This window comes from Ptychodera flava, chromosome 6 (genome assembly GCF_041260155.1).
Source record: "Ptychodera flava strain L36383 chromosome 6, AS_Pfla_20210202, whole genome shotgun sequence".
Lineage (NCBI taxonomy): Eukaryota > Metazoa > Hemichordata > Enteropneusta > Ptychoderidae > Ptychodera > Ptychodera flava.
The window spans coordinates 41,033,733-41,061,167 of NC_091933.1; the positions used below are offsets into that span (position 1 = coordinate 41,033,733).

A 27,435-nucleotide genomic window follows, 5' to 3' on the forward strand; every position below is an offset into this window, starting at 1 on the left:
GTGATTGAATATGATCTGAGTACAAATCACATGTACGTTTTAACAGTAAAGTTTCGATGTTTACGATACTGTGAGTTGTTATTCACGGGCATGTAAACAAACCATTAGTGTGTATATGTGGTCAGTCACGTGGTTCAGCTAAACCAATTAAAGTGGGAGTGACAGGGTATGGTAATCTCTGCTACCTCCATGGGTATATAATGTAGTCGTACTCGCCTTCTTGAAACTTGTAGAGTTTTGTGATGTTTTCTGGTTTGTCTTCACCGACTGCTTTCGTAAGAATCACTTTTCCGACACGGCAGGTCTCCACGTGCACCCTTCTTTTGGACGTGATCTCACCGTCAACGACATCAGCAAGCCAGTGCACCTTGTCAGCGTTTACTTCAGCAAAAGCAAATTCCGTGTCATAGTTGTAATAGACGTGTCCAGTTCTGATCGCTGTCAATGATGCTGGACCTGTCTGATATACACCTGGCAAAAGAACACAAAGAGAGAAACAACAATCAGTATTGATGTGCTTCCAATAATCTCAGATCAAAATTTTCATCTGTAAACAACCATTCTCAAATACTATATGCATCGGCAGAATAACTCATGCCCAGGTTCGACAGTATCAACAAAGTTTCAGATAACAATTAAAAAAAATTAAACGGAGTTCAGCAGCAGCAGTACTCAAAACCAATACGACTGGAACTAGTGTGGGATAATTGGATCTTCATATTTTTCAAATTTCTCAAAAAAGTTAGGGGCCCTATAGCTACATTTTCCAATATTCCAAATTACTCATAAAAACAAGTGTATAACTTAGATGTAAAAAGAAAAGCAGATGAGCTTACATCTGTAGATTAAAACTACCTTACTTCACATCCAATTATCGTAAATTAGTTCCAATTGTGTTAACCGATTATACAATCTTGACAATTTTCTTCAGAACAAAGCGCGTTGCGAGTAGATATCACAAGTTATTATTTATCTCATGACAGGAAACTTACTCTATGATGGCCCTCGATGATTAAAAATCTAGAACTGGGAAATATTTCTTATGTTATCAACTGATTGCATGTTTGATAGCATGCATCGCTTTGCCAGGTGACTCTACATCCAGCATACAACCGGACCATGGCGACCGGTCACAGCATTTTATAAACTGAAATCAATACGCAGGATAATATTCGATGGCGATCTTTATATATCGACTTCCAAAGAAACTCTACCTTCACTTGTTTCTTGCGGTGTTCCGTCAATTACCTGCCAACCACCGTATCCCACTGGCAGGTCAGACCTAGCCATCCAACACTCATTCCAAACGTGGAAATTCCTGAAAGAGTCACAAGAGTTTGGTGTTTATCATCTGTTAAAATCATCGACGTAATATTTTTTCATAGTATTCCATGTGCACTACTCCTGAATGTTACTGTTCAACAAAGATTTTTTTCATATTATCACATGTGTGGACCAAAAATATGTGTGCCAACGTAGGGGTTGATCGAACCATTAGATATGTCGGTGAATGATAGATGTACACAGACACAAATTCGTAAATTAAGGGCACGGTAAAAATAATTATGCGAGTAGTTTTACATCAAAGGGATAAGACTTCGAGTTCATTAACTATTTCTGATACATACCAAATGGAGTCCGAGTTCCAGTCACACAGCGGATCCTGATTGGAATCCCAATATGTATCGATGGTCATACTGCAGTCTGTGTCGTGAGCCGAAGCAAAGTTTGTCACGCTGCGGGCTGGTATACCAAGGCACCTCAGAACTAATTTGTACAGAAATTCAAGATTTATTAATTACATGGGTCAGTCGGTTTATTGGTTTGAAGTTGCCTCATGGTTGCTATTTGTTTACACCAATTTTGCACGACCTTCCTGATGATACTATCTATTTGCAGCATTTTTGACATTGTGAGTGATGTTGTTTTTACGTTTTGCTGGTATATATGAGCATCGTATTTGCATTAACAAGGGTAACGTACTGGACAAAAAGGGCAGTGTAGGCAACGCTGGATGTGTAAACCCTTGACCCGCAAAAATAAAGTATTTTTTCTTTGCTGTTGCTTTCCAGTGTAGACTGTGTGTACTGGAAATAGTTTTACGGGAGAGATGCATGGCCCATCTACGCCAACATGGCCCATCTACGCCAACGGTCGGACCAATTGCTTATCACTGTGACATTAAAAAAACATGAATTTGATGTCGAGGGAAGTCTTGCGCGGCAGAATCGGTGCAAAGTAAGACTGGTAGCCTGATTATTGCACGTGCATGAAGAGAAAGAAATATCGCATTACAATACCTGACGTTGTAACGCCAGAGAAAACCCAACACTGGCCATAGCAGATAGGTGTTTTCGACTTGACATACTCTCTGAGTATGGCCACACTCCCAACCCACGTGGTTGGCTTGGTTCCACCGGTGTAATCACCAGACCAGTTACCGGTCAGAACGCCATCGTCATCTTGACTATTTACCTGCGTAAGATAAACCAAAATACCATAGATTCATGCAAACAAAATTTTGAATTCTAGGACTCTTTTCAAAAACCCCTATTAACTTGTGCACAGTCCCAAAACAGATGGTCCGAGTGTCTCTATGGATATTATATTCATTGCTATGTAGAATAGCTGTAACTTATTAACATAATACATAATGGTTATTTAGATTCCGTAGTGACCGTATCATATTGAACTGATGTCCTACCGCGTATACCGGGAGTGATAAAGACGACTGCATTTGTGTTTTTTTTACGAATTTGCTATACTCAAACGTCTACAGTGAGGAAGGATACAGCCCTATCTTGGTAACTGTATTTTCTATCACTGGGAATTAGCAAGCGACGGAGTAGCTATAATCTAGAGTTGTAGTACAGACTTTCGCATTAATCCATACGGATTTTTATCACATGTGTCAGTTCTGACCCTTGACATTTTGAGGTGATGAAATCCATGTACGCAACAATCAGATCCAATCCCGATCTCGAATCAATTTGCCAATGGACAACAGATGTCTCATATCCGAATTGCATACATAATCATACTAGTGAGCATTAATGATATTATCTGATGAAGTTATGATGCTAGGAATCTACAGTTATTAAATAATATGCTTTCACTTTGTAAAAATTTCAAACCTATCCACGGCTAAAACGAGCACTTTACTCGCTCTATGTGTATGTCTGGAGTGTCCTGCTACTTTTTGCGCCCCAACTACTCTGACTCAAGGCGGTGTAACTAACCGTGTAACCAAGAGTCGAACACTCACTACATACATGTAGGGCTAAGCGCTAACCAGCAGCAACGTAACAATGGTTCACATTGCGAACTACGGTATGAGGGCCAGTACGTGCGTCAATCCACTTCCACGTAACCCTTCAAATGCCTCATGTAACAATGTCTACTCTGTACCAAATAACATATGGGAGGAACTCAATAGGTTGGCTCACTTGCAAAAACAGACATGCCATCTGTCAGAGTATCATCTGAATCTCACTCACTCGTGACTTTTCAAAAGACTTTCAATCTTTAGATAACCCTTAGTAGTAAAGAAAGGGTGGTCAACTGGGATGAAGTAAGAATTTTACACCCCATTTTATTCATTTATCTACATGAAGCGAAGGAAAAATTAACCATCCATGTAACTAAAGTATGACCCTGACCTATATACGAACTCACGCACGCGCAACAGTGCATTGTCCTGAACTAAGCGGGAAATTCCCTGCTGAGCATGTTTATACACGTTCCGAAGGTGTACGGGAAATTCCGTGTGAGTCATCACCATCAAACTAGCCTATATAAAGGAGCCCCGTTGTCAGTCCGGCCGGCCGGTCGCGGAGTCTAGCTGATGTTAACTAACTTTCATATCCATTCAATCCATAATATCGTAGATATCGCTCCAGCGGCGGACTAAATCCTTCTTGTTTTTGTATTTCTAGCGCCTGATGAAATATGTTCTGAATAAGTTCTGACCCCGGAGCCTCCTCGTTCCGAAGGGTTGCACCTTTTTCTTGTATTTGTGTGAGCAGCTGTTTATATTGCACATAATAATGTTTATATTTCTCTCGTCTCTTTGCTACACCCGTTTTTCCTTGTATTACATCAATAACGACGCCAGGTATAGGAGTTAAGGCTAACAGTACCGGAACTGTTGGAATTGCTGCTATTACAGCAGAGCTTACAAGAATTCCCTTAGTAATATTGAGAGCCATATCAATTCGACCCATCAATTTGTAACTTCGTCGATATGCAGCACTTGTTCTTTCTATGTAATCAGCCAATTGTTCAACGCTTTCAACAACTGAGATGTGCATTTTTTTACTGTATATGTAAGGGGGGATAAAAAATAATTGTAGTAATATAGAAATACAATATGGCAGAAGGAGGAGAAGATATACCACTCCAGGATTTCGATGAATCATATTTTAATGATGACGATGTTACTGCTGAAACATCTTTTACCGATGATACTTTTGCAAACCCAGATCCTTCAGTGGATAGCCCACAGTCGGATATTTTAATTAAACAGAGAAGAGAACTTACAAAAAATATGGCTGAAGGACTCTTAAACAAATATAGGATTACTAATCCGTATGCACGAACCGAATTGATTTTAAATGCGAGATTAAAGGTGGTGATCTGTATTATAAAAAAATCAGAGTTACAACAGATAAAGGAAGTAGATTTTTAGAGAAATCCACATTAAAAAAGAAGCAGGAGGTTCTGAATTCGTAAATAAAGTATACAATTGGAGTGGAGTCGAATATCACTCAGCGCAGAGCCCGAAAATGTGAGTCATACATCGCATTCTGAAGATGTGATAGATGATAAAATACCGGCTGAGAAGATGACGCCAGAAGACATGGGTGTATACAAAGATGAACTGACAGAGTTACGGCAAGATGCTTCTGGTAATGCAGATAAAATACAAGCTTTTGAAAATAAAATCGAACAATGGAACAATCTAAACCCTGAATATAGAGCTTTTGTTGATGAATTAAAGATGGCAAATATGCGTCTTAATGAGCTTTACAGTGAAAGAGATAAAATTATGTCAGAACAGACAGAACTTACACCTGAACTCAGAACAAGACTAGCTAAAATTAATAATCGAATTGAAGTACAACATGATATGATCAGTGGGGCACGTGAAAGACTGGCGTCGACTAGGTCTCTTCGTGATGTAATTTCCGATCCAGAATTGTCACTCAGGCTGAAGCTGACAGAATTATTTAAACGAAATGGTATAACAATCGCTGCAATACTGACTGCCCTTGGAATGACAATATCAACAATTGCCCTGGCTGTGACTAGAGGAGGAGGAGCGGGAGCAGGAACTGGCGGGTCTGGTTCAGGTCCGCCCAAAGTATATACAAAAGCGAAAGAAATTGTAAAGCAATTTGGCGAATGGTTAAAAACATTGGCCGCAAAAAGTGCTGCTGCAATACCAGGTTTAATCGGTTCCCTCGTCAGTTTTCTATTAAAAACAGCAGGATCGGTGGTTGGATTTGTTGGAGAACAGCTATGGATATTTTTAACTGGTTTAACATTAGTCATTATAAATAAAATTATGTATTAATATATCACCCCCTACGGAATCGGCATGTTTGGTGAAAAGAATATTGCAAAGTTTCTTTCTAAAAATAAAGACCTGTTTGGTTTCTCTGTCGAATTGGAATGGTGCAAACTTCGGCGGGTAAATCGACATATCCTTCGAGCAAATCCAGGTGTCCGACTCAAAGATGATAATCTGTATCATAACATTTTAGCTTTCATTAAAGAATGTCAAAAGACTAACTTCTTTAAGCGACTAGAATTCATAAACGTCTTTCAGGAGATTGACAATGATGAAATGGAAGTCCAACATCTCCAAGAATATTGGGTTCTTCGATTGATTCGCGACACAGGTAATCGATTTATCTTTCAAGCAGACGGAAATATTTATGTAAAGATGTGATTTTTTCTTCTAAGTCATTATATACACGAAGTGAAACTTAAGATGTGATTAATTTTCTTTTTTTTCTTCTACTATATACATTACACGAAAAATGGGGTACGATAGAACATTATCACCGACTTTCACCAACCGAATACCGAATGGAACGAAGTCAGAAAGAACTCATCACGTGATTGCTCATAATCCAAGTGAGGCAGATCCAGGCCAGACACTTATCATACGATGTCCAAAGTTAGAAAGCGGAGTACTCTTAGTTCCAGATACTTTCGACCTGGTTTTTGATCTCGAAGTAATGGGAGGTGGAACTACCCGTGTAGTACAAAATGTTGCAAAAAATTTGGTGGAGCGTATGAAACTCACATTTGAGGGCCAGACACTTTTCGATTTGAATAAATATAACCTTATTGAATGTTATCGCGATCTCTTCAAACATAAAAAGGAGAGAACGAACATGACACTGTATGGAATTCAGAACGAAAATCTAAGAAAATTAAGAAGCGGTTCGACCGATGCAGATGCCGCCGTCGTGGGCGATAAGTTACTTTTCGACACATATAAACAAAATATGCTATTCGTCTCACTCACCCCCTCATAACAGGCCATGGAGTTGCATATCCATCAGCGTTAGGGAGTCATATCGAATGGGAAATTACGTTGGCACCCGCCCCCCAATTACTTGTCAGTAATCAGTTTATTACAACCAATTATAAATTAAAAAACATTCAAATGGAATACGAGACAATTTCTGACCTCGATCTCGCGAGGTCAACTGCTGGTTATTACAACGGTGGAAAAAGTTACCTTTACGAGCATATACATTATTTTAGAACAATCCCATTCAAAGAATCGGACACGGTTATCAATGAAAATATAAATGTACCACGACGTAGCATTAGAGGTATCGCTATACTCTTCACTAAAAATCAGAATCAGTCAGAACTGAACAGTGAACTTTTCTTTAACCCATCCATTGAATCTGTGTCTGTATCAATCGAAGGCATTGCAAATAAAGTGTACGCTCAGAAGATGATACCAAGACAATTTTGGCGAGAGGTGCGACGGTATTTTGCTGAAGATAAAGATTGGTGTGAAATTGATATAGATGAGGCCGATTATTTGAAGAATAAATTCTGTCTGTTTATCGATCTGCGTAGTTTTAAAGATATTGAGTTTCATGGAAATGGTTTAAAAGTAATGAACACAAAGGACGGAATTCAACTTGAGATACTGAAGAAAGATACCGCGTGGGGTGGCGATGACGCTCACAATGATAATATATTTGCCCACATTTATGTTATCAGTGATGCCCTAGTCTCTATTGAAAATAGTAGATTAATGTCTTTACAATTTTAAAACCGTAACCATGACCCGTCGTCCGTCCTATCGGCCATGTTTCTGCCAACCATTCGCCCGTGTCTGGATTATATAGCTGCACACGTTTGATATCATTTGCGCCATCATAATTTTACTACGCTTTTCACTACGGATTTCTCCAGCCTTTTTCCGTACAACTGTACAAACTGTGCCGGCTCCGGCTTCTTCCCAGTTTCAATAGATCTTTATAATCTTCAAAGTTTAAATGTTTTCTAACACAAACATCTTTCACCCCTTTATTTTTTTTCGTCTCCGAAGTTGGAGTTCGAAAAGCATACACTTTCGAGCGTATGCCGACAAAATCAAGAATAGGTTCACCATTCAACTCATCTTTAAATTTACCTATCACTTTTTTATTAATCTTCGGAAAGTTGGGGGCCACCATGGGTCCGCTCATCCCACTAGTATCATATATAGACTTCTCACCATTCTTTTCAACATCTTCCCGGACTATATCATTGAAAGTTACGTCCGGGTCCGGGGAGGGTATTGGTACACTGTAAACAAAACTGTCAGTATCCATGTAGGCTAATCGTATTCCAGGGAACTGGGCCCGAAAGTAATTGTAATGCGTCTCATACATAAGCAGCTTAGAAAGTTCCAGTACTGCGGCGCCGATGAAAACTGGTTTTACATATCTATGCTCATCCGTTTTCAGTTCCAGTAGGGCACTGTCGCAGGAATCGCCATCCTCTTCGGAAGTTATGAAAGTTATATGTTTCATCTTTGGATTATACTTCTGAATCTTTTTACGTCCACTATCCGTGCCGTTCCAGTCCGAAACAAATTTAAAGTCTCTGTACTTTCGAACATCTTCTATTGTCTTACCGAACATTGCATTATTCATCAGCTTATAGAAATTCTTTTCAAAATCTGTCTTCCCGTTTGCCCTCATTTTAGTGTTAAAGTCGATATATTTCGCGAGACATGGAGCTTCATCGAAAGCAAGCACCCGATAAATCTTTTTCAATCTCATTCCCATCCGAAGATAGAATTCCAGCAACTTGTAGTGTAAGACGTATCTCTCTCTATCCATCACACTTGTAATCAGTCGACCGCCCTGCCTCGGAAATTCATAGTGATGCGGTGCTAATGGCAAATCGCTGTGTTCTTCATGTAATTCGGGGGGATATTCTAAGTCTACTTCTAGAAAACTTGGTGGAAAGGTGGAACCAGGTCCCCACGCTCCGGCTCCGCCCCCCGCTCCGCCGTCTCGGCCCCCTTCTTCCCATTCCTCCCACTCTTCCATCGTCATCCAATGAAGTCCGCCCGTAGGCATTGCCTGACTCATTGCCCAGCCGTAGAGATTGTTTGCATCGAGATATTTTATTTCGGTCACCGGCTTCTCCGGATCGTAATTCCCGCCGGCGGGGCCAGCGTAAGCAGGATGATTTGTCTGTAAATAATGAATATTACACTGGCTGATGCCGCCTCGAATTCCCCTCTGTACGAAATTCATCTGCTCAGCATCTTGAATGAGTTTAAATTTATTACCCGTGTAAAGTAACATAGCATCCCATGTCAAGCCAGGCGCTGACATATAGTGGGCTGGATCTAACTTGTACGCTTCTAAACATGTGTCACGGAAATTTTCAAATATATTTGCAAGAAGTAGAACGTCAGTCTCACAATAGAATTCCATATAATCACGAATCGTCTTACATCCAACTTCGTCCCATACTCTTAATGCATGTTCGTAATCAGACTCAGAAATCCCCTCTTCCGTCAATTCGCTATAAAATTCCTCCCTCTCCGGGAGCTCACCCTCTCCCAGTCTGTCAACGAGTCTAAATATTCGTAGGGGAAGAAACCTTTCGCCCTTTGAATGTCCGGGTACGAAAGTGGGGCCGCCGTCCACCCCGTGGGTCTCCGGCACAGTTTTTGCCAACTTCGCCAATGACCCCATCATCAGCTGAGCACTGTCCATAAACTTTATAGAAAAGAAACGTCTCTTTATCTCCCTCTTCCCTCCGGCAACAACAATTGAGCGTGAAAAATAAATGTTTTCGAGAGACCCATAATTCCTCCATTGCTCGTCTTAGCTATGATTTTAGGCTCTGGTCCGAACCCCCATCATCTCCTTCGGTAACGATTTCATGTAATTCTTTCAAAATAAAAGAACCATCATATCCCTTGAGGTTGTGAAAGTAGATAGGAATGGTTCTCGACGGCCAGCATCCTTCGCAATAGAAGGTCGCCTCCTCCTTCACTACTCGGTATCCTGCCGGCTCTCCACATGCAATACAGACTGGATCACATCCGTCGCGCCGGTAATTAGAAGGATCCCTCATCGGTATTATTTTCCAATAATACGATTTAGAATAATACTCGGCCCGTTCTTTCATATCCTTTAGAAAGTCTGTAACACAGGAGAGACCTGTGAATGTTCTTTTACCATAAACAGTGGGTCGGCCCGGGCCTCGTTCCGAAGGTCCCCACCCCCGTTCCACCATAACATACGAAAGACAAATTGGAATGTGCCGGCCGGTCCCCTTCTCAATAATTGCCTCAGTATCTGCATAGACGACGTAGGGAGAAGGAACCTTCTTCCGATGTCCTTCAAATTGACACACTTCCTTAGGAAAATCTGGCTGGGCAGTGTCTGTTCCACAGTATACCTGATGTTTTTCTAATTCTTCTGTTGACTTAAAACCTCTTTTACAAACCATACAAATACACTTCCGTCTGCGCTCATTCTTTCGATTAGTACGAGAATTACGAAGGCGATTTTCCGCAGTAATTGGTACGAAGTGAGAACGGCCGCCGTCTTCGCCAACTATCAGTAAGATATTTGCTATTTGATTCCTATCGGCTTCACCTTCGGCTCCGCCAGGGGCACTATATAACACAGTTATGTCGGACGGGGGAGCGGGATCATTTTCGTAGATCTGAAATACTTGAAGTTTGATGCCTGGATTTTGCTGCTCGAAGCGCCTGAATACAGTCAGATCGGCGGGCGTAGGAAAGGGAATACCTTCCCAACAGTAGTCAGCCATAAATGGGGCGTACGTATTCCATTTTCTCCTTACCTGACCACATTTCTTTTCACGAAACTCGGGTCGGCCAACTTTAAAACTTGCTACGATGGCGTATTGAAAACAGTTCTCGCTGCCCGAAGGTAGCACCAGATCGCTAACACAATGCTTATTTTTTAACCATCCGGGAAGTTGGACTGCGCCAGCCCCCCTTCGGAACGCGTTCCAGCCCCGAGTAAAACTTCTACTAGAATTACTTCAAAATTAAGTATCTCCTCGAGAACGAGACCAGAACCCTCAACATTTTCAATTGTATCAAGCATACGATCGTAGCGATCTATTAATTGTTGCCCCACATCCGATCCCGATCCTCTTACATCTTTTGTGTATGTATCATTTAATTTAACATACAATGAACGCGGTTGTGTATTACCAGTTTTCGGATCCGATAATTTGACTTCCATTTCGGTATAAACAGAGTACATCTTTCGTTCCGAATGGCTTTCTTTAACCATACCTTCAATATCCACCAGCTCCCCGATATCCTTGACTCGCTTGACTTCAGGAAATTCTTTTCGTAAAACTGCTCCCTTGAATGCTGTATGTAATCGACGGGCCATAATAATCTTTATGATATATACTATCCTAAAAATTTTTAAAAATGAAAAAATAATTATTCTATGATAGGTCATCAAAATCCACTATAATATTTTTGGCAGCATTTATTTGTTTATATATCTCGCCTAATCTTTCTAAGTCGACTAGTTCTTCCACATCTTGAATTTCTGGTTTATTAGGCGCAGCACAAAATATTAATCTCTCAACAGTGAAAGAAAGAGCACGCTTACTTAAGCGCGGTTTAAATGCTAAGAATTCTATCTTACTACCTTTTCGGATATTACGAGGTACAATAGCAGGATTTTCTCGGACTGGTAGTAACGGACTCACTGTTTTAAAACCGCAGTCAATTTCTTGAACCATATCAATACATGTAGCGAAATCGTGAGCCCCTCTCCCTCTCCCTCTTTTAAACTGAAATTTAAAATACCTCATGCCCGGCTGCGCCCCGCTCCCTCGCTTCTGATACACTTTAGATGGATTGTAAAATCCGCAGGAATTATTCTTGGAGTGAGCGGCCAGGCTTGCAGCATAACTTTTAGCAGTGCTTGCATCGAAACTTTCACCTAGGGTACGGAATATTATTAAATCAGTAAACTTTTGAAGACTCGGTTGCCAACGGACACACACCCCATCACATGTAGCTGGATCTCCTCCCGAACCATATTTAGGTCCGATGTTGAAAACTACTTCTAGCTCACTGTCTACGTATATGAAAGGATCTACCAATGATTCACCAAATATGAGTTTGCCGTCACTGATTTGAATATTCTCTTCTCCGGTTTCAAGTATTTTTATTGCAGTTGAAATAGAAAGGATTGTCATTGTCTTATCGTATATATCTTAATAAAAAATAATTTTAAAAAAATTTTTTCTATGATATAGTATCCCAAAAATGTCATACATATTCATAAATGGACCAACTGGAAGTGGTAAGAGTTACGATGCAGTAAATTTGGATCCGTATCACGTACCAGAATTTGACACTAGTTTTTCCAGCAACATTGCCGACTTTTATAATGGGCGCCACGTTTCGATTGTCGATTTTCAGAACCAGTTTATAGAACATACGCTTAGTTTACAATGTCAGGCTGGGAGGAGGGAGGGGGAGGAGTGGGTTCCCCTTCGGAACGCTACATTATTTGTGACTCTTCCATAATTCAACATCTGACTTTTTCTCGAATCCGGGGCGTTTCCACGGAGTGGGAAGAAAAAAAGATTGTTTCTAGAGCATTTGACCATTTACACAGTTTCATTATCATATTCAAAGATATGCCTTGGGATTATTGCAGGCGGAATGTGTTGACTCGAGCCAGGTCGTACGAAATAGCCACCTTAGAAGAACTAGAAGAGATTCACAATAAGTTCAAACAGACTTTCTTAGAAATTTGCCACGACTATAGGCTTCCATGTTTGGTAATTCATCAATCTCTTACCCCCTCGTTCTCAAGAATATACTTAATCCAACAATTGATACTGAGACAGTCGGACCAGTAGAATATCCACGAGCTTTTGACTTTGGAATTGCATGGAGCGGCGGCAGCCAGGGATTTTTAATAGACGGTTTCAAGGAGGAGGAACTTGAAAAAGCGTACTTCCCACCTGGTCAAGAACAACTAGAACAACCTCGAGTCTCACTAAAGAACCTACACAAACTTCTTAACGCTTGTGAATCTGTGTGTGCTTATAATGCTTCGTTTGACCTACGAGCACTTGACATTATGAAACCCTACGGTTCTGTAACACCGGACTTTGAAGTTACTTGTCTATGGCTCATGTCAGTTGTGTACATTATACTTCAACCAGAACTTATCGATAAAGCTGAAAAGGGGGACTCGAAAGAACGGACTGTGGTAACATGAGAAGTCGTTTTGAAGATCTTGCAAACTTAATATGTGCCTCCGGAGGAACTGAGGGGGTACCACCTCATCCACATACTGCCGAAAAAGATGCAATAAGTGAACATTACTTACGACAGTACATGATAAATACTTGGCCAGGTGGGGGTGGAAGTGGGGTGGTAAACTGACACTTTCGGCTTTCAAGAAATTAAGACTTTTTCCATGGTACTTATTGAATAACTTTCGTAAATACTTACGTTAGTACTTACGTAGTACTTGACAAGTACCATGGACAGGAACTTACGAAGTACTTACGTAGTACCAGCACAGGAACTTACGAAGTTCTAATAACATTTTCCTCCGGCTCCCAACTATTGAAACTTTCTGGATAACCTTTCCATTTTATCAGATAATATTTCTTTCCTCTAATTTTTTTCGTCTTCAAAATTCGTTCTACTCTGTACAGCTCGTCAGCACCACGTTCTGAAGGTGCGCTCTGAAGTTCATCGGAGTAGAAAGTGCCAAGTATTTCCTCTCCATTCAGATCTTTTATTTTGTAAACTGGTGGCGTTCCCAAGCCAGCTGCGTACACAACTTTTGAAACTACGAAAATCTCCTCTGTCCAATTTGGTAAATATCCTTTCTTGAAAGTGGTCTTGTATTTTGTAATTCGGACACGTTCTCCCGGCTTGAATTCAGGGTTGGCTCCCCGGCTGCCAACTCAGGACCGAATAGTGTATAAAATGCCTGCCAATCGTTCTCCTCTGTTACGTCCCTGGGTTTCATTTTGATACTTCCGTGTACGGTGTTATTGTAATTCTCAAGAAGGTGGGGTAGAATAGAAAGCCATTCACGTGTCTGTCTGTATGTAAAGTATTTCCACATCATCGTCTTGAGGGTCCGATTAAAACGTTCAACGACGCTAGCTTTTTTGTCACTGTAGGTGTGAAACCAGTGAATTCCCACCTCCTGGAGCCACCCCTGCATTTTCTGATTAGTAAATTCCCGCCCCTCATCTGTCTGAAGTTTGTCGGGCCTTCTCCCAGATTTCTTAATCACATCTTGTAGTGCCTTCAGAGTGTCATCGGCCGTTTTTGACTGTATTGGCCTAGCCCAGGCATATTTACTGAGTACATCGATTACTGTTAGCATGTATCGAATGTTATGATTCTCTTTTGCGAATGCTGCAGGAATTCCACAAGGTCTGCTTGCCACTGTGAGTCTATCGATGTTACAAAACGCGTCGGCCGCCCGTAGCATGAGAACGAGGTACCGGTTTATGTAGATTATAAGTTAGCTGAGTTTTTAACCAGTCCTGCACCTCTTTCTTAGTAACGTGTAGTCCGCTGGCCCGTGCTGCGTCATACATTTTTGTACACCTCCAAAACCAGTTTTCGGGTTGTAATATAATTCTCTAAGAGTTCCTTCGGCTTCAGCTTCCATAATGCTATATTTATACGAATAAATTTTATGTCGTACGGATTCCGTAAACGAAATACTAGTTTACTGAATGGCCTACTTTTCAATTGCTTGATTAGGCCCACGGCTTCCCGTTCTGACACCTCCATTCCATATTCTTTTATAATAGTTTTGTTGTCTATCTTGTTCGGTGTGTAAAATAGTACTAACATCTGTATGTTTTCCCTGAATGGTTTACTAATACTAGTATATTGTTGAGTCAGAACCCAGACAGATAATCCGTCGTGCCTTGCGCTGAAACCAAGTTGGACTAAAACGTTACTGCGCTTCTTCATATCTTTGGACGAGGCGCAGTCGTCGAGGATTATTAAAGTGTTCGTTCCAGCCCATTCTTTATGCACGTAGGTTAATGTATCATCCACTGCATCGAGTCCGACCGGAAATATAAACACATTATCATCGGTGAAAATGAATCTTCTATTATACGCTTTATTATTCATGAATGTTGGGCAAATGAATATCACATATTCGAATTTCCTTAAGTACGGACCGGTGAGGAGGTCCAACATAAATTCTGTTTTGCCAGAATATGTCGGTCCAGTTATAATCATGTTGAATGGTGGGGTTACGTATAGGACATTTCCTCTGGATCTATATACTGTAAATTAATGAATCTCTTCTAGTTCTTTTAAGTTACTGGTTCGAGTTAGATGAAACCCAGTCACATCGACAGCATCTGAATGAACTATATAGTTAGTGACTTTATTCCAGTACCTACAATAGTAATGAATATTGCTAAAGATAACAAACCAATTTTACCATATTCGTGAATAGGGTCTGCAGATGCTGCCCGTTCTGGGGAGGGGAGGGGAGGCCCCCGAGTCGTGTCATTGTGAGTGGTGGTGACTCTCCGGACTCGTCCTGCCACTTCACAGGATCTCCCCCCTCCCCTCCTCCTTCCATCTCGTGTACAGCACTTTCTCGAACTTCCGTGTTTATATCACCGTTCACCCCGAAGGACATAGATTCTGTAGCGTATTGCAATTCATTATTATAACCCGAGATTGCCGGGCCCGAAAGGATGACCATCTCAGACGGCAAGAGAAGTAAATTGGGTGAGACTGCCATATCAAGTTTGACACCAGTATTCATTATTGTGTCTTGATATCGCCTATAACTAATTACTTTGTCGGTATTACGAATTTCATCTTCGAGGAGAACACCGAATTCTTTTCGGACTTGCTCTGCACTGCCAGTATCGCCCACAATGGTACTGCGAATATTTGCTTGTGCGCCGAGTATGCAATATACGTAGGCTTCAAGGCTTTCATTGAGGCGGCGAGACCGGCCTTTGTTAGTCCCGAGTCTCCCTTCAGAGGAATGAAACTATTGTATTGTCCCTCCGATCCATCATTTCGGAAGAAATAATAGTGTGGTCTGTCTTTGTCGGGCAGTACATGTTTTTTCTTTCCAAAAATGGTATGTGTATAGAAAACGCCTCCGTCGGCGGAGAGGAAAAAGTCATGACCGTTGTATATCGCTTTTGGCTGTCGAACGGGACCACGATTAGTGTAATATTCATAACCATAACCAAGACCTTTATTTTGACCTTTTCGATAACGAAAGTCGGACTTCGTTGGACTTATATTTCCAAATTCTGTACATAGAAGTTCATATTGGACGAGATTGTACGGATTGTCGCCCGCTTTGAAGGTGGGGGTATCGTCTGGAAGTGCAACGCCCATTTCATGAAGGATCCGACGTATTGTAAAATATACATGAAACGGCAGAATGATCGTATTTGCGGAGGAAATTTCTTATCGAAGAGATGGTGTGAATGATATACCACAACCAGTAGTGCTACACCATACAGCGAAATTCAGTTGCTGGTCCCAGTATTTCATCTTTGGACTGCCCAGCCAGACATTACTTTCTTTCGCTGATCGATGAGTGATTACGTTATCTTTGAACACATCCCGTGGATGAAAAGTAAATTTATCTGTTGGCGTTACATATATTTCTAAGTCCATGAGAATAGGTTTTATTCCCCCGTCCGGTTTGGAAGGAATATCAGCATGCTGTACTGTCGGTACGCTCGTCTTATTCAATTGAAAAGCAACTGGGAATAAGTCTGTACTCATTATTCGTGTTTCTATATACATATAGATTTAAATGGAGGAGAATTTTCCCGAATCCCTGTCGGAACGTTAGGGGTACTAACATTCCAGACTATGTTAATACTTTATTTCGGATTCAGGTTTAAACGAATTTTTTATTTTTTACTAAGAATAGATAACATACTGCAAACAATGGAGAATTTAATAAAGTCATCGGCAGCGGCAAATATGGCAGCGCCCTACCGGAACGGTTCCGAAGGGGCTTCGGCGCCTTCGGTGCCTTCGGACAATAATCGATCCATAATAGAGACAAAACGTGAAAAAATACTCTGTGTCATCGCAAGTGGTCAAAGTAAGTTATTTTTTGGTAAGGAGTTTACAGTTAGAGAAGTGGAAACGTGGAAAGATGAATTCATAACACGAGCCTTTAAAGTCTATGAAGCGAAATACAGTTTCTCTATAAGTGATACCATCACTCAAAGTTTCATAGATCTAGGAGCCCGTGCAATTAGTCAGGTAGTTCCAATCGATGATCGAGATAACTATGCCACTGATCTTAAAAAGGATTTTATTCTAAACAGTGAAATAAAACGATTATCAGGACGGATAGGGTACACATGGGGGCCCGTGATTGCTCTAATTTCCACCGGTTTAATTACGGGTAAACATTTAAATTTTAAAAAATCGGTTTTAATATAGTACCTGAAATAAATGGATTCAACTTCGCCGACTCAGCAAACGACTCCGTCAGAAGCCCCACCGACGACCCCCACACCGCAAACGGCTCCGCCGACTCCGACACAGCGCAACATAGAGAAAGTGACGTTACCGCCGAAGCATCCAGGGAGAGTTGCTTCAGGGAAGCGACTAGCGGAATGGAACAGGCAAAACAGGGAGAAGAAACTAAAAGCAATGGAGGGGGGAGAGGGGGGGAGGGGAATGATGCGGTAGCAGACCTACCGCCTACAATGAAAGAACAGTGTGATAATAATTCACGCTGGTATAATAAATGTTATCTTGTTTTAGGAATTGTGGGAGTTTCATTGACTGCATTAGGGCTATATTGGGGGCGTGCTCGACATACCCCTGTTCCGTCCGGCCTCCACAGAAAGCGAAAAAAACAGAGCACGTAGCAGCTCCATCCGGAACAGTTCCGACAGGGGAGGGGAGAGGGGGAGGGGGAGGGGGAGGGAGGACCCAGCTCCTCTACATTGTATGAGATGGATTAACTCCCCATATTTTTTATTTTTATTTTTTATTTTATATACTAGTCAGCAATCATGGATATTAAAACAGTTGTAAACACAATGTACGATGGTATTGTAATCGCAGGACTTGCGATGGGATATCTTATGATCTCCAGCAAATTTCTGAAAATAGAGGTTGGCGATCCAAGTCGTCCAAATTTGACTCGATTGGCAAAATTAGGCGGTGCGACTGCTGCCGCGGTAGCAACCAAAGATCTCCTTGAACAGAAAAATATTATTCCTGCAGAACCTTATACTTCGTAATAATAATATTCATCGAACATTTATACTTAGTAATATATACATACAACGTACAACGATGATCATTTGGATTGAAAGCAAAACAGGTGAACCAGTCACTGTTAATTTTTACCCTTGCATTGACACGACGCAGTTTACGAAGATAAGACTGCTAGAGTGCGGACTATATAATTCATGGCATAACATAACATCGACGAATAATGTAATAAAATATCAAGAAGGTGACCAACCGAAGAAGACTAAATCAATACGTCCAGGTAACTACAATATCGATACGTTAAACAAAGCAATCGGGTTGAAGCAAAAAATTAATTTTGAAAAACATCTGCCGACAAACCACGTTCTTCTAACTTTGGCTAAAGATGTTAAAGTTTATTTCAATGCTACAGGTAGCTTCGCCAACGTCGTTGGCTTTTCAGATAAGCCAGAGGACAACCCAGTTATAAAAAGTACTATGAGTCCGAAGAAAGTGGATTTCTTAACAGTCACTAAATATATAGTTCATTCAGATGTAGTCGATGTTACTGGAAATTATGTTTCATTTGGTTCGGGTGCCTCCGGAGGATACATACAGGGGAAAGTATCGAACTGTTTACAAATACTTCCCATCCGGGATACGAGAGAAATAAGTGAAAAGGTTACTTACGATTTTAAAAACGGAGCAATTTCTATGCCATTGAGAAAAGGGGGAGATTACATGAATTCAATGCGTATCTGGATAACAGATCAGGATGGGAACATGATCGATTTCAATAACTGGCCAATTAGCTTTTGTATTGAATTGCTGTAGTCGTTCCGAAGCGTTCCGAAGGAGCCCCCTACCGGTGTAACCCTATCGGAAGATAAACCATCCCACGACCAATCCTCCAGCAATATATATCATTTCATATTTCTTTTGCTCAGGACTGGGTTGATAATAATCTGAGAATTGCGCTAACGCTTGCGCTGGACTTGACGTAGAGTTGCTTTGCACCGCTTCTGCTTCTTCCAGGATTTCTGCATCTGTATCTCTTAATTCTGCCGCAGCATGCGCATCCTTTGCTTGATTTTCTCTTTCCCAGTCAGCCTGTAGTAATCTTTTTTCTGACCAGACGTTGCGATCATGTTCAAATTTTTCTAATGCTTTATCATGTCGGACTTTCTCTTCAATAAGAGCCTCACCATTCCCAGAAAGCTTTTGTCCGATAATATTTCCTCCTGTGAATGCCGTTGCATTTAATACAGCACCGAGAACTGTCATTCCTATTGCTGAAGCCATGATTGTTAGTTGTATATTACAAGGTATTATTTAATTTTTCATTGTATATAGGTTCCTACTGAGTATGTCTGATCCAAGTGGCTTCGGTCTAGGTACAATTCGTATGCAAAATCTTGAGCTTGAAGATCTGAGTGATGTTAAAGTTAACAATAATACTAAGATGGCTGCTAATCATAATAAGGATTACGTCCTTCGTTATAAAGACCGCGAAAAATATTTCGTTTTAGCCAATGCCGCGGTGCAATCCCACGAGCATGCTGTAGAATTTTCCGAACTTAAAGACATTGATGAAACTGTAATTGACGCCACAAAGGCTTCGAATGATCCTACTCCTTTTGCTCTGACATGGAATGGGATAGTCAGAAATTCATGCCTTATAATGTACCACGTAACATCTTAGATATATTAGATAGTGAAATTGCAGGTGGAGTTGCTGAACCACCAGGAACTCCGAATGTGATTTATTTTGATAGCAATGTAAACAAATATAAATTGTTAGATTTTCGTAGTTGGCTTACTCCTACGAATCCATACATTGCACTTCTTGGTATACCGATTCACCTTAAAATTAGTCCTCTTAATACAATAATGAAGGCAGATAATACACTAAGAAGGTGGATAAACGAGGGGGAGAATTATTGCTCGTATACAGCTAGCGGAGTTCCAGTTAGATTATTTTGGGACACAACTTAAAGAAACTGGGTCTTAAAAGTGTCGGTGATGAGGCAGCTGTTCTCACTTTACAGACAGTAAATCAACAGATGACTGATAATATGAAAATACTTCAACATGGTACAGTTCTCATTAGATGTGTAAAGTTAGCTACTGGAGATGAATTTGACGATTTGGTTGGATATTATGCTATGAAAACAGATAACAGAACAACTTGTGATATTATCATAAGTATTGATAAAGATCGGGGAGGGGAAATGAGTATTGAATGTTTTGTTGGTGGGAATAGAATAGAGAACGACTTAGGAACTACATTTGTACGTAGAGATTAAAAGAGTGAACACTTTAGATATCAGTACCATTCATCTGAAACGTCTCATATTATTTGAAGTAATGGTCTTCCGTCACATTTTAAGTTCAGAGGAAATTACTAAAATTTTATCTATCGGGTGAACAAGTTCGCACCTATAGGAACTCCGAGTTCAACCTCAGTCAGCAGTAGGAAAAATTCACATCAGCTAGACTCCGCGACCGGCCGGCCGGACTGACAACGGGGCTCCTTTATAGGCTAGTTTGATGGTGATGACTCACACGGAATTTCCCGTACACCTTCGGAACGTGTATAAACATGCTCAGCAGGGAATTTCCCCGCTTAGTTCAGGACAATGCACTGTTGCGCGTGCGTGAGTTCGTATATGGTCAGGGTTATACTTTAGTTACATGGATGGTTAATTTTTCCTTCGCTTCATGTAGATAAATGAATAAAATGGGGTGTAAAATTCTTACTTCATCCCAGTTGACCACCCTTTCTTTACTACTACCCTTACCAGGCTATTGATGAATGTTAGACGTACTTAAGATTCTATGAGCTACCCAGGTTGCATGATGGATTATTATACATTCGATCTCCAAAGTCGTGTGTTATCTTGAAAGGGTCGACGACTTTGTAAAAGTGAAATAGAACACCCGTCTTCGGGCACTGACCTTCGCCAGTCTTGAACACACCTTGCCTAACGTCTTTATTGAAGTCGTGAACTTAATCGTGTTAGCTCTCGTTGTTGGGGTTAAGTAAGGTCAGCTGTCTGGTTGCACTATGGGCGTAATTGATGAACTATCCAGTCTCTGGTAACTTGCAAATATCTCTTATCAAAGCATAAATTTCCCTTAGTTCAATGGGCATTATGACACGTGTACTGTGTTCACTCTCAGACTGATTAAATTTTACTTCCTCCCTATCTGCCTATGTATTCTGATTTCTCGCAAGCGTTTTCGACATCCTCGCTATAGTTGCCAGTCTGTATCAACTGCAGTTAACTGAAGGCATGTTGAATACCCAGTAATCAGCTGGCAAAAGATGAGAATTTGTCAGCCGTCAACAATAACAATGCACATTATACATAAACTGACTGTGTTTACAATACTTAGAATTACAATATGCTTCATGAAGTTGATAAAGTAACCGTAGTGGAACAAAAAAGTGAATATTGTCAGCAATACAGTTGTAACATGTACATCGAGCCTTGCATATCAACACTCATTTCATTCAATGAGAAAAAGTTAAGGAAAATGTATACACTACCATTGCAGAAATGCGCCTGGTCACTTTCACCGGATTTGATCGACTTTGAACCGCCAAAGAAGCTTCCAGGAGATGTATAGATGCCTCAAGCACTTCATCTTCGAACTAGAAAAATATTGACTTTTTGTATAGACTGAATGATTATAAGAAACCCAGTGGAAAAAGCAAGCTACAATAGAAATGTTGTATATTCATTTACATCATACCTTATTGCATAGGATGTATACAGTAACTATATGCATGTATACGAGGAATGGTGTTACTTTATTGAACGTTCTTGTTGCTTTTCATAGGTTCGTCTCAGGTTTGCTCTACATTTAAATCATAATCAGTTTTAAGGCAGAATGGGATTTCTGTAGCAATGCATTTTAAAAAGCCTACCTGTCCGAAATTCCATGGTCTTGCACAAGGGTTCAGATGGGAGCCCACGTATATGAAACCTGTCTCGTTCAATACATATTCTTCAAGCAGATCTTCACCGTCCATATACACACTGTCATCTAAGCACAAATAGCGAAATGAATTCAGATCAACTTCTTTCCTAAGCTGTAACCAATAATGCATCGAGGATGCATGCAAGTGTAGTACTATTTTGAGGAGGGGGAGCATTTTTGCGAGTTTGAATCTCCCGACATCCGACCTAATTAACTGTCCCATCTTTGAAGATGGACATTCCTTCCTGTGGCCATATTCAATTTAGTTGCTACGTCATGGTGCTGAGTCTTTCATAAATATATTTGCACTTTTGTTTCCATCTTAGGAATTAGCATCATTTGAAAAAAATGACTTTACCCCGTCACAATTGACCCAACAATAAGAATGGTGAGACGATTCCAAAACAGAACCTCCAATCAAACTTCTATGAGGTTATTTTTGCCATCCGAGCCATTATTTTGATTCGCATTTATCCAACACTTCTAACACAAAATACTGTAATCTAACAAAAATATCGGAGAATGTGGAATACACATAATAAACTTTAAGAAGTCTCTGAAGGCATAAATAACGACTGTGTAACTCGGGTAAACGGGAATTAACCGTAAAGAAGTGGTATACTACAACCAAAAATTGCTTTTGTTAACGTCTTCCAAGTTCTTTAAGAAGATAGTAACATAATTGTTAAGAGAAATATGGAATTAGGCAAGACCTAACTATTGCTTTAGAACTCCTTCCTCGAACCTAATCAGGTCACAAAATAGCTCACCTTTGTTTGCTGCTGACCTGGTAGACTACAGCTGTTACAAGCTTTTAACCAAAGTTACCCGAGGGATCGAATGAATTCCATTTACTTTCACACGCTTGCCTTACAGAGGCCACTGAATAGCTGTCGCACAAAGATGATCGCCGATGCCTCTATAACATTTGTCTTCAGAATACGACAAATTTCTGTCGCAATTTTTGGATACTGTTAAGGGCGGATGGCACATGTCGGAATGGACACCCCCTTTCTAAAATTCTGACATCACGCGTCAGCTTTCCGAATGAAAATCCAGAGATCTTTTCTTTTCAATTGATTAATTTGATGCTTATATTTTGTCCTTTGTTACTTGTATATGCGCTTATAGGAAAGATTTGAGGATTTCGACTGATGCCTTTGCTACCATAAGATATGACACTGATACGAGGCCCTGGCAGATGAAGAGAAAGAAGCAATTTACTTCTATTTACCTTTACACCACGGATTGAAGAGGACATAAATTGGAATTGCCTTCCAAAGAGTGACAATTTCTCCTAGAGTCCCATCCTGTCGTTTGACGCGCCTTGTAATCTTCAGAGAACATCTTCCAACTATTGCATTGGCCGGTGACAACACGGACAAAGTGACGCTGCCGCCATCTTGATTTTGAACCTTCACTTCCCACTTGCAATCTTCGCCATCAAAGGGTATTCGAATCAAAGTGTCTTTCTTCAGCGAAGGGTTCTCTCCTGCAACAAAAAGGTTATGCGCAGAGCTTCCGTTAACGCAAAATCCTGCGTATTTCACGCATAATTACTCTGGAATACGCAAAGTAAATTGACATCGTCAAAAGTAGTAGACAGAAAAAGTAAAGAAATGAATACCGTTGACAGAGAAGAGAACAGAAGAGTATTAAAGACTGTAAAAGTCACCAAAGAAAAACAATTATCACTGTTGATGTTTATTGAACACTTTATTCATTGACTGTTGAACCGGTTTTCAATATTGCTTATATAGCTATGTACTTACATGTATAGTTGTACGCATTTTTGATATATTTTACGCAAATAAAAAGAACATTTGTGTACAGCCTAACGCAGGTTTGAAAATCCTAATGGAAGCTCTGCATGCGCCAATTGAAAAGTGAAATCCGTAAAAGCAGAATATTGATTAGGATAGTTATGTTTGTCTGAAGGCAATTTCGACAATTTAAGGCCCGGACAGTAAGCAACCTTCTGGTTATGTTCACTAGCTCTGTTAACACGTACTGCAACAGAATAGCAGTTTTCAATCCCTTAATACCAGAACACGATGTGAACTAAATTGGGATAATTGGATTGGCAGAAATTCTCAAGAATTTTAGAAATTTCTCTAATTTTACACCATATTTGCTTACCATCTTTAAAATTTTATACACAATTTACGATGCTGTTGAAATGTTATGAGTAAGAATCAGTGCATGATAGTATCTAATGCAATATTGTTCAAAACATATGAACAACATTCACATTTGAATGAATATATGGGAGTTTGTCTGTAGTTTCTTCATTACTGAAAAACTAGTAAAAATGTCAGTTTGTCATTTTTCCTCGACCAAAATGAAGCTTTTCGATTGATTTACAGTTAAGTCAGTCAGGGTCTTTTAAAATGTGCCCTGACTCAATTTATGTTTATGAAGCCTTAAATTCATGAAAAAGTCAGGGGCATTTCAAAAGTGCCCTGACTCAAAATTCGTCAATTAGAGAAATTTTAAGCATTTTGTCTCGTTTCTTCAGTACATTTACACAAAAATGAACTTATTTTCATAAAAATGAATCCGATGAAAGAGGTATGCAATAATCGTTGTGTTTCGTTGTTTTGTCCGATGAGAACAATATTTCAAATTTTACACTATTTTATCATTTTGTAAAATTTCAGCTGTAAAAATTTCGATTTCGTTACATTTTCCTAATAATTACTCTCATCCAATTTTCCCAAATTAGTTCCAATCTTGTTCCAGGGAAAGAACGAAGTCTGATACATTAATAACATGCGCAATATTAGCACTGAAGGGAAAGTGTCGCATTCAGGCAAATATTAAACACTTTCTAACATTGATTATTGTTTCCATTTCAACAAACCTCATCTTTGTTGCATAATATCTTGGCGGAGAAGTAAATTTTGCTTACTATACAGACATGGAGGTTAAAAATTCTGTCTCATATCTGAGATCCCTCTGTTTAGTCCGGCAAAATTTTGATTTCTTTTACACTATCACTATGGAATGATTTTTCAGACTTCAGTGAAATTGGTACTTCATCATAATAACATCAGAGGAAGCATACATGTTGAGGTTATTCATTGCAGTTATTCACGGCGTTATATGATCGCCGCCACATCAAATGTACACCATGGTCAACGTCTTGTCCCGGAAGCCTTATATCAGGTCATGGGAACACAGATTTCCCTACAGAGGACACATTCCCTGTACTGACGTTGCACTCCGCCATTCAGAAAATCACCACTGTATTCTATATCAACATGTTCGCCCCTTACAATGTACTCATAAATTGTGATATATGACAGGACAAGCCCTTTACTAGGTCTGTGTTGTAAATGCCTTTCTGGGCGATGATTTATCTGCACTTCAAATGGAGAGAGAATTGTCTGAAGGTATTGTGTCAAGAAGGGACACAAATACGGGCGGCCCCACCTTAGGGACTGGACGTAAATTAGCAGGGGGGAGGGCCGGGGGATTTGGGGGAGGGTCACAAATTTTTGAGCCTCTGTTTGGGGGAGGGTCACAATTTTTTGAGCTCCTCTAAGGGGGAGGGTCACAAATTTTTGGGCTTGTTGTCGGTGCACTAAAGGTAGAAAGCAAAATTGTTTGTATAGACAATTATGCTAACATGACATCACTCGCACACTGCCTCTTACTTTCTATTAAGTGCTCATTCCCAACTCTCTGTGCATCTCTTCCCCATCATTATCTTAAATAGGATTGTCTCTCTTGTTGCTATTCTTATCGCCATTAAGTTTGTAGCAAATCCAATCTATTGTTCCTCAGCTAACCTGTGGCATTCTGGCTGCCCAGTGTACATGTAGTGTGTTTCGTTATTAAACATTGGACAGTGTTTTTGCTAAGATTGGGGAACATTGGGAACCCTGGTAAAATTTCTGTTGTCCGCTAGTATGACTGCACTGATATACCAAGGGCAGCCCTGGTAAAATGACCGGGGAACCCCGGTAACATTTACCTAGGTACCGCCCTTAACAAAAACACTGCTGGATATTACCACAATATCTTACATTGTTCCACTGATGTAGTCAATCTTGAACCTATAACTATTTGACAATATTATTCCTCATTCCACTGTTTGTTGATCAACAAAAGTTCCCTCTCTTTCATAAGCCACTTCCCTTTAAAGTTTAAGGCCAAGCTCCACCCTGCATCAGTCACTTTATAGGTACATGAATTTTAGTTTTTAGAGATACTATTGTTTGAAATTAAGAGTAAGCTTTGGTGTGATAATTAATAATTTTGATTCCAGAAAAGTGATTTTAGTATACTTAAATATTTAGGTACAGTCATCTGATTGGTATGGCTACTTGTGGCATTTTTCAAGTTTATATTGGCTTTACCACGTGGGTACTATCTTTGGAATGGATAGTGTTCATTTGTGTTGTGATGGCAGGATATATGACATTTGTTGAAATTTAATATGGGTAATTTACACAGTGAATCAGCCATGTTGATCACGTATTCAGATTGAACTTGATTAAATACGGTGATATCCCAATGTCATTTCAGAATATGGAGACTTGATTGGTCATGAAATAGTGTTTGCCACTTCTGTGTCAAATCAGGATCAGTCTATCCTCTATTATCTAAGCTTCTTTCTGTGATATGTTTAAAATGCAAAGAAACGGGGCATAAAAATTGACAAAGTCTTGTCAATGTTAAAACACCATAATATCACACTATAGCATTCAATCCATGACCATACTTTGAATTGTTTGCTTAAATTATTGCTTGAATAGGCATAGCCTTTCTGTTGACCTTTCCCCACAAACAGAGCAACATGACCAAAACTTCTCATTGTCTACTGGAACACAATAGTACATTTTGTAAAACTGGATTTGATATGAGTGCAATGAGCACATTTCAGTTCTCTGACTACACAGGTCTATCAGGAATATTATAAAATCCAGTGAATAATGGGGTCATGCACACATGTAATTCTATATCTGTACCAGGAACACATTTTAAACATACATTGTCCCATATTTCCTCCCCATGTAGAGATTGAACTGCTCAATACATTGTACATGACCATATATCATTGTTATGGAGATCAGTGTCACATTGTGTTTCCAGTATTCCCTCAATTGTCAATGTGATACATTCCAAAATTATGAATTTCACTGATATTTTGATAAATATTAAATTATAATTCCTTAGAAAAACTGGCAGGCACATGCATGTGCATTAATATAAAAGAAAACATTTCAAGAGCATTACTTATCACAATCACTCTTAATGGAGTATAAATGTGCTCTATTCCATTATGAGCCAATTTGGGCATTCATTATGGAATTATTGGACAGTCTGTTGAATCATAACATTCCACATCTGCAGTTCAAAGCCAAAGTGAAAGGGTACATATTTACTGCCTACTTTACATGATATATGCCATTGACTTGGTGTAGTAGTCTAAGCCCTACGAGAATGGTAAGAGTATTCAGCTATTGGCTGCTTTGATTGCCTCCAACAACGGCATACTCATCACACAGGTGCAACCACAGTCGCAACGCGAAGGCCTATGCACCCGGTAGAGAGAGAGCTCTTTGGGGTAAGTAGTCTTTGCGTAGCGACGGTGGTACACATATCCTCCTAGCGTACGGCAATATTGCCGTTGTACCTCAATATTTGGACTGCTGTTTAGGTAGGACGTCAACTTGATC

At 40.0% G+C, this 27,435-nt stretch overlaps 1 protein-coding gene across 1 annotated transcript in view; it reads right to left on the minus strand.

The window, feature by feature from the left end:
- LOC139135808 (protein-glutamine gamma-glutamyltransferase K-like) overlaps positions 1–27,435 on the minus strand; it is a 35,526-nt gene that overhangs the window by 3,375 nt on the left and 4,716 nt on the right. The window contains exons 3-9 of the mRNA XM_070703536.1: positions 22,983–23,240; positions 21,696–21,814; positions 21,315–21,419; positions 2,301–2,475; positions 1,629–1,767; positions 1,215–1,318; positions 217–471 (exon numbers count right to left, since the gene is read on the minus strand). Coding sequence (XP_070559637.1) covers positions 217–471; positions 1,215–1,318; positions 1,629–1,767; positions 2,301–2,475; positions 21,315–21,419; positions 21,696–21,814; positions 22,983–23,240 — 1,155 coding nt within the window. The remainder of the gene's footprint in view (positions 1–216; positions 472–1,214; positions 1,319–1,628; positions 1,768–2,300; positions 2,476–21,314; positions 21,420–21,695; positions 21,815–22,982; positions 23,241–27,435) is intronic.